This window comes from Macrobrachium rosenbergii, chromosome 13 (genome assembly GCF_040412425.1).
Source record: "Macrobrachium rosenbergii isolate ZJJX-2024 chromosome 13, ASM4041242v1, whole genome shotgun sequence".
Taxonomy (NCBI): Eukaryota; Metazoa; Arthropoda; class Malacostraca; order Decapoda; family Palaemonidae; genus Macrobrachium; species Macrobrachium rosenbergii.
The window spans coordinates 51254135-51267208 of record NC_089753.1 but is presented as its reverse complement, the minus strand read 5'-3'; the positions used below and the strand labels follow the sequence as shown (position 1 = coordinate 51267208).

The following is a 13074-nucleotide window of genomic DNA, read 5'->3' as shown; positions in this document are numbered from 1 at the left end:
GTCATAACTACTACTAGTATTAGGAAACAGAAACCTACCACCACGAACCACTCTATCTAAAAAGAGATAAATCTCTGGCAGAAGCAGACACCCACACTGGAGAACAGTAGGCTATTCTAGTAAAGGGAGAACAAACGACCTAAAACAGGTTGTACTGATTTTATCAGTTATAAATATATGAGGCCTTACAAACAATACCTAACTTTCGTGCGGCATTTGCTCAAACTTCCATTAGATGTTTCCCAAAAGTTAGACGTGAGTCAAAGGTTACACCTAGAATAGTCAAAGCCTCAGACTCGTTCAGCAAGGTTCCATCCACCTGTAGGGGAGGATGGGGTGGGAAATCTGTACGAGATCTGCTAATCAACAGTGTTTTTGTTTTACTGAGTTCAGCCTCATACGCCACTGACTACACCATTTCCTGATCCGGTCCATGTCCTGACTGAGGCTGAGGGCAGCTTCATCTCTCCAAAGTGGAGACTTTACTGTTGTATCATCGGCATACTGAACAATCTTTGTTTTCCAGGTCAACAACCATGTCACTTGTATACACCAAAAATAACAGCGGACCAAGAACACTGCCCTGTGGAACTCCAGACACAAGAGGCCTTGGTTCACTAAAGATCCCGTCCCACTCCAGGATTCTGAAGTTTATAAATAAGTGCTTTGTGATTTACTAAATCGAAAGCAGCACTAAAATCTATCTGAACTACTCTGCACTCAAAACCCTTATCAAGGTTCCCTTGCAAATGGCATGTCAAGCCTAAGAGAGCATCGCAAGTATCTAGCTGCTTCCTATATGCATATTGATTATCAGCTAACAATCCTTTAAATTCAATATATTTATATAGTGGTTTAAAATTAAGTTTTTCAGCAACTTCGGAGAGCACAGGGAGAATAGAGATTGGCATATCTGCAGTGTGCAGATATCCCACCCTTTGGAACAGGCACTGTATTACTAAGCTTGTGCTCATCCGCAAAGATACTAAGTCGACATAAAAATCTATAGTATCTACTAAATGATAAAAATATTTAAGAATCCATTCCTGACGCCTGCATTCCACAACATTCCTGCATTCCTAATGACATCGTACATCTTAGGCCTGTTTATCGAAAGAGTTTTTATAAAGTTTTGAAACTAAGAGGATTCTTAACACAGCCTATATTGTGCTAAAATAAAGACTGGTTGTAAATTATCCATTCATTCCATGATATGGCTTATTTCGTTGAGCGAATACAGAGTAAGGAGACAGGGGTGGGCGTGAGAAATCCGACCGTGAAACGGACCAAACTTAACCTTTACTAGAACGCCGTACCCTGACCTGGCCAGAGAGGCTGCGGCGCCCCCCGCCAAATACCACTGGATATCCCCGTTTCCCTACTATGCATAATACTAATTTGCGTAACTTCATTTCATATTCAAGGAAACGTAATCCAATACGCTAGAATAAGATAATGACATCAATATTGCTTCAGGAGACGTTGGCATATACATTTTTATCTTAGTTACAGTTAAAACAACTCTCTATATTACTCGTTTCTTAAATATAGAAAACGATAACAAAGGGTAACAAAACTAATATTTTGTTGACGGAATTTTCGGTAAAATTTTATAAGTTGTCAATAAGACTCCAGCCAGGCATTCTTGCATGAAAAACCATTTTGGGGTTTTCATGCAAAAATGGCAAGGAAATGATAGGGCACTAAAAAAAACTAAAAATATAAACCTAACGTAACCTAGGGGTGTTTACTGGTCGCAGTTTTGCCGTATGAGCTATGGAGGTGGGGGGGGAGCCGGTATTGTGTTACCTTATAAGTCGAAATTTTATTAATTTTTTTATTTATAATTTGTGCATAGTGTTTAAGGGATTCAATATAATGAGAATTAAGAGCTCTTTTCAAAAATATACCTTACAATGTATTGGCAACTTACAATACCGAATATTTCAGGGGACACATCATTTACTTCTACAAACTTTAGGTTTTTGGGTGGCTCGAGAATTAAAAGGCATTCCACATAGATAAATAAAAACAATTATCCATATTCGTGATGTGAACGACTGAATTCTACGTGCTATAGTTAATTTTCAGGGAAAACAAAATAGACCTGCTTTTGTTCATGAAATTGTTTCTACACAGAGGCTTAACTTTCACAGGAAAGAAGCTGATATGCAAATTGATTTCAGTATTATTACGAGTAGTAAAGACAGAATAAAAGAAAATGACTGGACTGTTATAAATGATGAGTCACGCTCAACACAACATACAACTGCTGTGAGCTCACTGGACAGTGGGAAGATGAAAGGAAATAACGAAAGAGACAGCCAGAAGAATGTCAAAAATATGGAAACGAACAATGAAAGAGGGCATATGAAAGGCAGCAATAGTTGGTGTGACACCAAGAAAGGATATCGAGAAATGGATATGGAGCGATATAGTGGTGGAATCAAGACGTACAAAAGGCAAATGAAAAGAAGAGAAATTCAAGCTCTGACACGGGAACAAAGCCAACATGCATAATTGAGGTATAATTAGGCTAAAAAGTAGATGGCAAGAGCAAAGAGGAAGCTTTAAGAGTTATGGAATCAAAATCTCAACACAGCAGAAGGAAAAATGAAAGTACCCATGATGGCAATGGGGACAAGGAAAGATATTCAAGATGTGAATTGGGCATGTATATTAAATATGAATATAGAGAAATTAAGGCTGAACAGAAAAATATATAGTCACAACTGAGACAATATTTTGAAATCTTCTGAATGAAAAAAAAAATGAATACAAACTAGAAGTCGGAATGGTACAGGTACCAATAGAGAATAACCATAAAAAGGAGTTAAAAGAACCCTTGGGGTGATGAAACGTGCAAAAAGCCCCAGGATCCAGGTCATGCATGACAAGTGAGCTACTATAAGCAGCATGAGCACCTACCATCAATAAGCTGACCTGAATATTATATATGAAAACCTTACAAAGGAAAAGATAGGACAAAAAGAGTGAGATAAGAGTATGATGACAATATTATAAAAGAGAAAAGGGAATGCACTACAATATGGCAATTATACAGGAATAACACTGAGCATGCCAAGACAATACTGGAGGTGCTGAAGGAAAGGCTGAGAAAAATTACCAAAATCAATAATTACTCGCTAGCCTCCATGACAGAGGTCAACAACAGCAAGTCATAACAATGAAGCAACTAAAGACAACGTACCTTACAAAGAGAAAGACAATATACTTGACATTTATGGCCCTTGAGAAGGCATCTGGCACGCTACCAAGTTACAGGTAGAGGGTACCAAGAAAACTAATTGAGCTAAGGTTACTGCAACATAAGAAAAATTTCTGAGTAAAGACATTGAAGGTGTCTTTATCATCACTATCAAAGTTTTTATGTCAGTTTTTACCTTTAGACGTGTGAATTTTCATGATAAAATTATTTGGATATTTATCTGCTGTTAAAGATCGCTTATATCGTTGCGCCGCTAGGTACTATTGGCATTTAAAAAACAAAAGAAGCATGGCTGACCTGGTTAGACTGTCTATAATCACTAGTTTTCCCAACCAGGTGGCTTCAGAATGTTTATGTTCTTGTTAGAACTCTTCCTGACAACCCACTAAGATGTGGGGAGGCTGAGTGGGTTTCCACTTTAACAGTAGGTTATTACCCAAATAATTAATTTTATCATGAAAATTCACATTATTTGGAATGAATCCTACCTACTGTTACAATTAACTGACTACCACATTGAAAACAGGATGGTGGGTTAGTACAGCTGGAAAAAACACCCGGTCAGCCAAGCAAACTATAAAGCTTTATTAAAAGAGGTAGCTTGGGAAACTTGTAGTCTCTGCTGAGCGAGTTTTCTATGGTGATGTCCCATTTTCTTTGCCTCTACAATTCGTCACACCTGGAGTGACGGGTCATGCAGACCCAATCATTTAAACTATGTATATAATTATTTACCTGTCTCCAATTTGTATATCATGTATTCTTCTTTCGCAGGCATCAGATTGTATTCAACTCCATTTCTGTCCATTTGTATAATTCAATGTGCATTCGTTCACCATATTTATTTTTAATTATTATTGACCTCAGGTCACCCTTGTTCTCATTGTATTCCGCGGCGTGATGTCAGTCTGCTGCTATATAAACTGCCTGAGTCACCAATAAAAAGCAGCAGTAAATTTTTCCTGCTCGTTTCTTTTGCACCTCTTAAAGTGGTGACCCCTGAGTGGTTCCCGGAGCCATTAGCGGACTCACACGGTGACTCAGTCTTGGCTCCAGGAACTACCTACGCCCCTAACGGACTCACAACGGCGCTGTAACCAGCATTCGGGCGTGCTGACTCTCGTCGGCAAATCACCAGCGTCATTAACGGACTCACACGGCGCGCTTCCAAGTGCGTTTTGATGCGAGTATCCCACTCCAATTAAGAGGGCAAGAGCGAGCATGGACGTGGACATCCCCTCCCTCATTCAATTAACCGCTAACCTCGTGGATTCGGATGTCTACCTCCCGCCCATATCACCCGTGCCCGCCCCCGCGCCGAGGCCCTCGAGCTTCTCCACAACCCTGCCCACGCCCCGCACTCTCCCCTGCCCAGGGCCCTGCCCGGCAGGACAAGCAAAGGCCGCCCTGACCATAAAGCTGCCGCCTTTCACGCAGGGGAACCCGTCGGTGTGGCTGTACAGGGTCGAGAGTCAATTCAGGCTGGCGGAACTCAATGAAGAGGTGCTACAAGCAGACACAGTACTCAATGCCCTGCCGGAGGAGATCTACAGGAAACTTGTCCCGTGGGTGTTTGCCACATGCCCCCTCACCTACCACCTCCTGAAGAAGTCCCTCCTCGAGACATGCTCCCTGCCGGTCGCTGAGCTGGCCGCCCGCGCCCTCGACCTCGCCGTCAGCCCGCGTCAGGACCAGAGCATCATGGAGTCATAGGGCATGATACAGGACCTCCTCACCCTCCCCAACACCGACGGCAGTGGAAAACAACTCGAAATATGCCTGTCGCAGGAGCTCCTCCTCCGTCAGCTCCTCCCGTAGGTCTGCACTCAAATCCCTGAGCCCTATGCCATGCCCCTCGAGGTCCTGATCCGCACGGCGCAGCACCTAACGGACTCCGTGAAGGCAACGAAGCAGGCACCAGCGCCCGCACTCCCCGTCACCACCATCCAGTAGGAAGGGGACGCAGAGAGGGGTAAACGCCGTCACCAGGAGGCACCCAACGCCTCATAGCAGGTGGAATCCCCCAGGTCCTTGCCACTACCACAGGCGGTTCGGCAAGGACGCCCGGAACTGCCAGCCGCCATGTTCATTCGCCCGTCCAAAAAACGGGGGAGGTGGCGGCCAGCAGGACAGGCCGCCATGGCAACAGAAGAACCCAGGGGCCCAGAGCCAGTAGGCTTCTACGTCCACGACACCGTCTCCAGCAGGATGATGTTGGTCGACACGGGCCGTTAGACCAATCTTCCCGCTGTCCAGAGAGGACCGCAAGCGTGCACTGGAAACCCTGAAAGGCCAACCAAAATCCTTAGAGTGGGGACCCAGCCAGCAGCAGGCCTTCTCCCTGACGAAAGCCGCCCTCACCGAGGCAACCGCCTTGGCCCACCAGGACCCCACCGCTCCCCTCCAGCTGACGACGGACGCCAGCAGCGTCGCCTGTGGAGCCGTCCTGGAGCAGATCGTCGGCAGCGCCTGCCAGCCCATCACCTTCTTCAGCAAGAAGTTCAACCCGGCAGAGGCCCGCTACAGCACCTTCGACAGGAACTCTGCGCAATATACCAAGCAGTCCGGCACTTTGTTCCTCCTGGAGGGCACGCCCTTCACAATCTACACGGACCACCAGCCACTGGTCCACGCCTTCACCAAGCAGGGGGACGCATGGTCTTCCAGGCAGCAGTGACACCTCGGGGCCATCGCGGAGTTCACCTGCTCCGTCAAGTACCTCCCCAGCAGGAAGAACCCTGTGGCCGACGCCCTCTCCAGAGTCGAGCTTAACATGGTGCAGCTCGGGATCAACTACGAGGACCTCGCTAGGGAGCAGGCCGCTGACCCAGAGACCCCAGCCTACCGCACCGCCATCACGTCCCTGAAGTGGAGGGACGTGCCCCTCGCCCCCAGGGGCCCAAATCTCCTCTGCGACGTCAGTACCGGCCAGCCCTGCCCCCTGGTGCCCTCCTCCTGCCGCCGCCAGGTATTCGACTTCATCCACAGGCTGTCCCACTCCTCCGGCAGGACGGCGGCCAAGCTGCTGTCAGAGAAGTTCGTCTGGCACGGTGTGCAGAAGGACACGAGGACCTGGGCAAGGCAGTGCCTGCAGTGCCAAACCAGCAAAGTGGGGCGTCACACCGAGTCTGGAATAGGCGAGTTTCCGCAGCCAGGGCGGCGGTTCGGCCATGTTCACATCGACATCGTCAGGCCCCTTCCCCTGTCAGGTGGGGCCAGACATCTCCTGATGGTGGTCGACCGCTCAACAAGGTGGCCCGAAGCCACGCCCAAGCAAGAAGCCACCGCCAGCGCATGCGCCGAGGCCCTACTCTCCAGTTGGATCAGCCGCTTCGGCATCCCTGACCATACTACAACCGACAGGGGCCCCGCCTTCCTGTCCAAACTGTGGTCCGCCCTGGCACAGCTGCTGGGGACAGCTCATAACACCCCACAGCCTATAACCCCACAGCCAACGGCTTGGTCAAGCAGTTTCACAGGTCCCTGAAGGCGTCCCTCATGGCCCGCTGCACCGCTGAGGATTGGAAATACCAGCTGTCGTGGGTCCTCCTTGGGCTGAGAACCACCCCCAGGGCCGACGGCGCCCCGTCCGCAACTGAGAAAACCTATGGCGAGCCCCTCGTGGTCCCAGGCGAGCTAGTTGCAGAGGACTGCCACAACCCATCTGTCCAGAGGCTTCGCGACATAGTCGGCAAGTTTTCCCCCCTGCAAGCGGACATATACTGACAGGTCGGTCACCTTCACGCCACCCGGCTTGTCCTCCACCACCCACGTCTTCGTCAGGGATGACGCCGTCCGCCCGCCACTGACCAGGCCCTACAGGGGGCCCTTCCGCGTGCTGAAGAGGAACAACAAGGCGTTCCTGCTCGCCCTTCATGGGAAGAACAACTGGGTGTCGGTAGACCACATCAAGCCCGCCCTCCTGGAGGAGGACACAGACGTCACCACACCGCACCCTCCACCTGGACAGTCATCGCCGCAGCTGGCCCCCCGTAAGAAGCGGGCACACGGCCACCCCCGGAAGCACTGCAGCCAGCCGCCCCCACACACAGGGTGTTTCCCCGATGTCCTCACGTAGCCGCGACACCCTTCAGCGCCCCAGCAGATACGCCGACTAATCAGATGTTACCACGTGTTGGAGGGGGGGGAGTATTTGTAAAGTCTCTGCTGAGCGAGTTTTCTACGGTGACGTCCCATTTTCTTTGCCTCTACAATTCGTCACACCTGGCGCGACGGGTCACGCAGATCCAATTATTAAAATAACAATTTTTAAAGTAAATTGTATTTTTCCTAACTATACAAACCCGAGGTCCTTTACATTAGGAGATTACTTTTAGACGTAGGCTGGAAACGGCCGTTGAACTTCAAACAAGGTGGTATAGGCAGTTAACTACTGTCCGGGAGGCGGGAGCACCGCCTGCCCGGATGTATACATTCCAATTTGCTTTCCGGCCCAGGTACAGATTGAGGGGTGGCATGAGGTGGGCATAATTGTAAAGGACCTCGGGTTTGTATAGTTAGGAAAATACAATTTACTTTAAAAATTGTTATTTGTTCCGACACAATATACAAACCCTCGGTCCTTTACATTAGGAGACTTACTGATTGGAGGGAGGAATCTGAAAAAAGTCTCTCTGAACTGACTGGAGTTCACCACCTTGTCTTCCCTTCCTGGTTGTAAGAGCGAGGAAAGGAAAAAACTGCCTCTGACAAAAGATCGGGTTGTAGGAAACGCAGGATCAGTTGTCAGACTTCTGGGCCCCTTTGCATGAAAGAGGAAACGTCAGTTCAAGCAAAGTAGGCTAGGAAGAATTGACGTCGGATGACAATAAGGCAAATACAAGTTTTGGGTTTGTCTCAAAGTCATGGACTCCCTCCTCCCCTTGCAAGAGGAGGGAGTGGGGTTGCTTCTATTAACCTGAAAGGAAATAGAACAGAAGCTCTCGTTATGTGCTTACCTGCCTCGATCGCCCGGTCCAGCTTGTAACGGCGCGTCCGCTCCCTGCCCGTGGGAAGAGAGCTTAGGGTGGGGAGAGGAATAGAGGCCAGTCACTCAAGATTCATCTCCCAATCACTACCGTACAACATAGGCGAGATGCAACCTGTCCCGTTAGGGAAGCTGGATAAGCTACACAACTTGTTGAGCAGCCACCACAGGACCCAAGGAAAAAGTGTCCAAGGACTTGTGTGCAACATCCCGGAGGTAGAAGAAGGTGAAGGTAGTCTGTCGGGACCACACCCCTGCCTTCAGCACCTGTGGTACCGACATATTCTTCCAGAATGCTAGGGACGGACCCAATGCTGCGAACCTTGTGAGCTCTCGGACGGAGCGTACCGGTGTCGTCTTCTCCTGTAGCAGAGTACGCTCTCCTTATCGTCTCACAAAGCCAAAAAGAGATGGTATTCTTGGACACTCCTTTCTTGGTCGAGCCAGTGCTAACGAAGAGTCGTCGACACTCAAGCCGTAGGTGCCGAGTCCTCTTCAGATAGCGCCGCAGCACCCTAACAGGACACAGTAGCATCTCGTCTGGATCATTATCTACGAAGTCCTCTAGGGAGGGGATCGTGAAGGACTCGAACCGTGCGTCAGGGACCGAAGGGTTCTGAGTCTTCGCAACGAAATCCGGGATGAAATCGAGCGTAACTGATCCCCACCCCCTCGAGTGTTTGACATCAAAGGAAAGTCCGTGAAGCTCTCCTACTCTCTTCGCCGATGCCAGGGCAAGCAAGAAAACATTCTTTAGGGTCAGATCCCTGTCTGACGACTCTCTTAAAGGCTCGTACGGTGCACGAGTCAGGCTCCTTAATACGAGAGTCACATCCCATGCAGGGGGCCTGAAATCCCTGGGTGGGCAAGACCGTTCGAAGCTCCTCATGAGTAGAGAAATCTCGAAAGAGGATGAGATGTCTACTCCTTTCAGCTGCAAGACTAGGCCGAGTGCGGCTGGTAGCCTTTACAGCTGAAACGGAGAGAAGCTTCTCTCGGCGAAGGAAGAAGGCGAGGAAGTCCGCGACCTGTTGAACAGTAGCTCCGACCGGAGAGATACCCTTCGACGACACCAACCACAGAAGACGGACCACTTTCCTGGTACACCGCTGCGGAGGATCTTCTGAGGTATCCTGCCATCTCTGTTGCTGCGCGGCGCGAAAAGCCTCTCGCTCGCAAGAGATGGTGGATAACCTCCAGCCGTGAAGACACAGGGAATGCACTGCCAGGTGGAACCGTTGCGCGTGAGGTTGACGCAGAGGTTGGGCCAGGGGATCTCTCTCGCGCCTCTGAGAGGAGAGCTAGCAGGTCCGGGTACCAACTGGCCTGGGGCCATTTGGGTGCCACCAGTCATTCTGAGATTCGGGGTGATCATCACTCGGCTGATCACCCGGCGAATCAGACAGAATGGGGGAAAGGCATAAGTGTCGAGGTTGTCCCACGGGTGTTGGAACGCGTCCTCCGCAGCGGCCCATGGGTCCGGCACGACGGAACAGAAGACCTGGAGTTTCCTGTTGTGCCAGGTGGTGAACAGATCGATGATTGGACGCCCTCACAGATCGAACAGCCTTTCCGCCACTTCCTGATGGAGGGACCACTCGGTCCCTACCACCTGGCTCTGGCGGCTGAGCTTGTCTGCCACGACATTCTTCTTGCTCTTGCCTGGAATGTACCTGGCTGACAGCTCTACTGAGTGAGCTACGGCCCACTCGTGCACCTGCATCACCAAACGATGAAGCTGGTGGGACACCAGTCACCCCTGCTTGTTGACGTATGCCACTACCGTGGTATTGTCGCTCAACAGTACCACGGAGTGTCCCATCACTCGACCCTGGAACTCTTGGAGGGCCAGGAAGGCTGCCTTGAGCTCCAGGATGTTGATGTGAAGGTGCTTGTCGTCTCGATGCCACACTCCCGAAGTCAGCAACTCCTCCAGGTGTGCGCCCCATCCCTCGGTCGATGCGTCCGAGAACAGAAGCATGTCCGGAGGGGGAGTATGCAGGGATACTCCTATTAAGAGGTTCCTGTCGTCTAGCCACCAGTGAAGGTCCTTTCTCACTTCCTCAGAAAGAGGAATGAGGAAGGACTGGGGGTCTCGGGACTGGGACCAATGTTCCTTTAGCCTCCACTGGAGAGACCGCAGGTGAAGACGCCCGTGAGGTACTAGCTTCTCTAAAGACGACAGGTGACCAATGACGACTTGCCATTGCCGAGCTGGTTGTTCTGTCGAGACAGGAACAACTGTGCTGCCTGCCTGAACTTGCTGATGCGAGAGTCCGAGGGAAAGACTTTTGCTGCCACTGTGTCTATCAGCATGCCCAGGTACTTTGTCCTCTGCTTGGGGTGAGATCTGACTTCTCCAGATTTACCACGATCCCTAGATCCTGACAAAACTCGAGAAGACGATCCCTGTCCTGTAGCAACTGCCAGCGAGCTCGCCAGCACTAGCCAATCGTCGAGATACCTCAGCAGACGTATCCCGTGCGAGTGGGCCCAAGCTGACACGAGAGAAACACTCTCGTGAACACCTGGGAGCGGTCGAGAGCCCGAAGCAAAGTGCCCTGAATTGGAAGACCAACTCCCGAGGACGGCGGAGGTACTTGCGTGAGGACGGATGGATGGGTATCTGGAAATACGCATCCTTCAAGTCCACCGTAAGCATGAAGTCGTTCTCCCTGATAGAAGCCAGCACAGATCGCGCCGTTTCCATCGTGAACTGAGTCTGGCGAAGGAAACGGTTCAAGGGAGGGAGGTCTATGACCAGTCTCCATCCCCCTGATGCTTTCTCCACGAGAAAGATACGGCTGTAAAAGCCTGGAGACTGGTCCGACATGACTTCCACAGCATTCTTGCTCAGCATGGCCTGCACTTCTTGCTGTAGTGCGATGTCCTTCGACGAACCTGAAAGATAAGTTTGGAGATGGACCGGCGAGTAGGTGAGGGGAGGCCGAGACTCGAAGGGTAGTAGATATCCCTCCCGAAGGACATCCACTATCCAGGTCTCGGCTCCATGTCGCTGCCATGTTGCCCAATGGCTCGACAGGCAACCCCCCACCTTTGGCAGCTTTTGGGGGGGAACGCCGCCCTTAGCGTTTCCCCTTCTTCTTCCCTTTGCCCCCTTTACCGGACTGGAAAGAGGGCTGCCTGGCCCAAAGACCTGGCTGCAGTGGGACGAGAAGACCCGGAGGTCTTAACCACTGCCTGGTGGACAAGCCAGTCGTTCTCATCGGCACGGCGTTTGTCTACCGCGGCGTCCACCAACTCTCTAGGGAAGAGAGAGAGGAACCCAGCAACGGTCCATTCCGAGAGCAATTGCCGACTCAGGACCTACAGACCTGGCAAGCGAGAGAGAACAGCGTCTCTCCGCTTTAAAACCAGGTTCACCCACAGGTTTGCAGTCTGGTGGGCAAGGTAGGAAATAGCCCTACCTCCAGACTGGCACAGTCTCCCAAAGGCAGAGTCGTCCCCAGGTACGATAGCACCCGAGGAAGCAGCCACCTTCGATACTGTGAAGGACCACAGATCGAGCCAGGAGACTGCCTGGAAGGCCGCCATGGCGGTGGCTTCCAGGGTTGCAGCTTCTTGTTGGGAGAGAGAAATATTCTCCGCCGACAATTGCTGCAACGAAAGACCCGGATCCAAACGAGTCAGGTCCGGGTCAACCTGCTTAGTCGACAACGCCCCTTCCGATGGAGTATAAAAGCGCTTCTGACGAGGCAGAAGGGGGAAGAAGCTTGTCCGAGCGACTCGATCGAAGGGAGCTGTCTTGCCCAGACACAAGACCGTTCACCTGATCGAGAACTCCCTCGGCAAGCGCGGACCACGGCAGTCCCACCGAAGCCTTGGGTTCCTTCTTGGGTCCCCAGAAGGATTCGAGGCGTGACGGACAATCCACAGAAGAGGCCGTGGTCCCTTCCCCGAGGTCATTGTGCTGATGAATCAGCGCGATAACCTCTGAAAAAGTCCTCTGTATTTCGGGGGTGTCCGCATCCTGGGGCAGAGGACCCTCGAGTCCCTCCAGGGTGCGGTCTTCCCGAACTACTCTCCCTGCAGGGTGGAGAACCTCGGCAGACCCCCGAGGACCTTCCTGAACTACGCGGGCGTAGGACCTGGTCGAGCCAAGGACCGATCCAGGTGCGTACCCCCCTGCAGCTGGACTCTGAGGAGAACGATCCCTAGAGTTCCTCCTATCCGACTCACGCCCCCTGGAGGAGACCGAAGGGGCGGAGGGGACAGGCGAGGAAGATCGGGCGCTCCCGCTGCCCTTACTGGCAGAACCAGTAGAGGCAGCGGGCCGAGAGCGGTCACCAACCCGCGGTGATGACGAGCCCTCAGGTCAAGGAGATCGTTTCAACCCAGGTGAAACAATCTCCCGAGGAGAGCGGAGCGGCTCGCAAGAGCCAAGCCGTGCATTCGTCTCCCCTGAGCCGGGCTGGCCGCGCAGGCGTGGCCGGGAACTGGGAGGAGCCGAACGCGCGGCTGGCTGGCGCGAGCTTGCACTGTCCTCTGGACACGCCCCAGACTTCTTCAAGGCCGAAGCCTCTCGAGAAGACTGAGTAGGGGACTTCTTCCCTGTCTCTCCTTGCATCCGGCCCCGCGGGGCTGAAGCACTGTCCCAGGAACCTGACGTGGCACTGGAAGGAGTGTCAGCAGGAAGAGGCGGGCACCTGCATGCCCGGCTCTTGCTCTCGTCCCACGCCCTGGTCTGTACGGCGAGAAGTATCTACCGTAACAGCCTGGGATACCCGAGTCTCCTTGGGGACCCGGGTACTCGGGCAACTTCGCGAACAGAGCGCCGGCGCGGTCTCGCTGGCCTTAGAAGCAGGAGGTTTCTTAGGCGCAGCGGGGGAAGTGCCGA

At 51.7% G+C, this 13074-nt stretch overlaps 2 protein-coding genes across 3 annotated transcripts in view; one reads left to right on the top strand and one right to left on the bottom strand.

Moving 5' to 3' along the window:
• The window catches only part of LOC136845304 (guanine nucleotide exchange factor for Rab-3A-like), a 292347-nt gene that overhangs the window by 259490 nt on the left and 19783 nt on the right, over positions 1–13074 (bottom strand). The gene's annotated exons all lie outside the window — the stretch shown is intronic.
• On the top strand, positions 6003–6716 carry LOC136844804 (protein NYNRIN-like). Its single transcript, XM_067114043.1, has one exon. It carries the CDS (start codon positions 6003–6005, stop codon positions 6714–6716), a length of 714 nt encoding a protein of 237 aa, XP_066970144.1.

Excerpts from the sequence above, each read along its gene's own strand:
- LOC136844804 (XM_067114043.1), top strand. The coding sequence starts at position 6,003 with ATGGTGCAGCTCGGGATCAACTACGAGGACCTCGCTAGGGAGCAGGCC.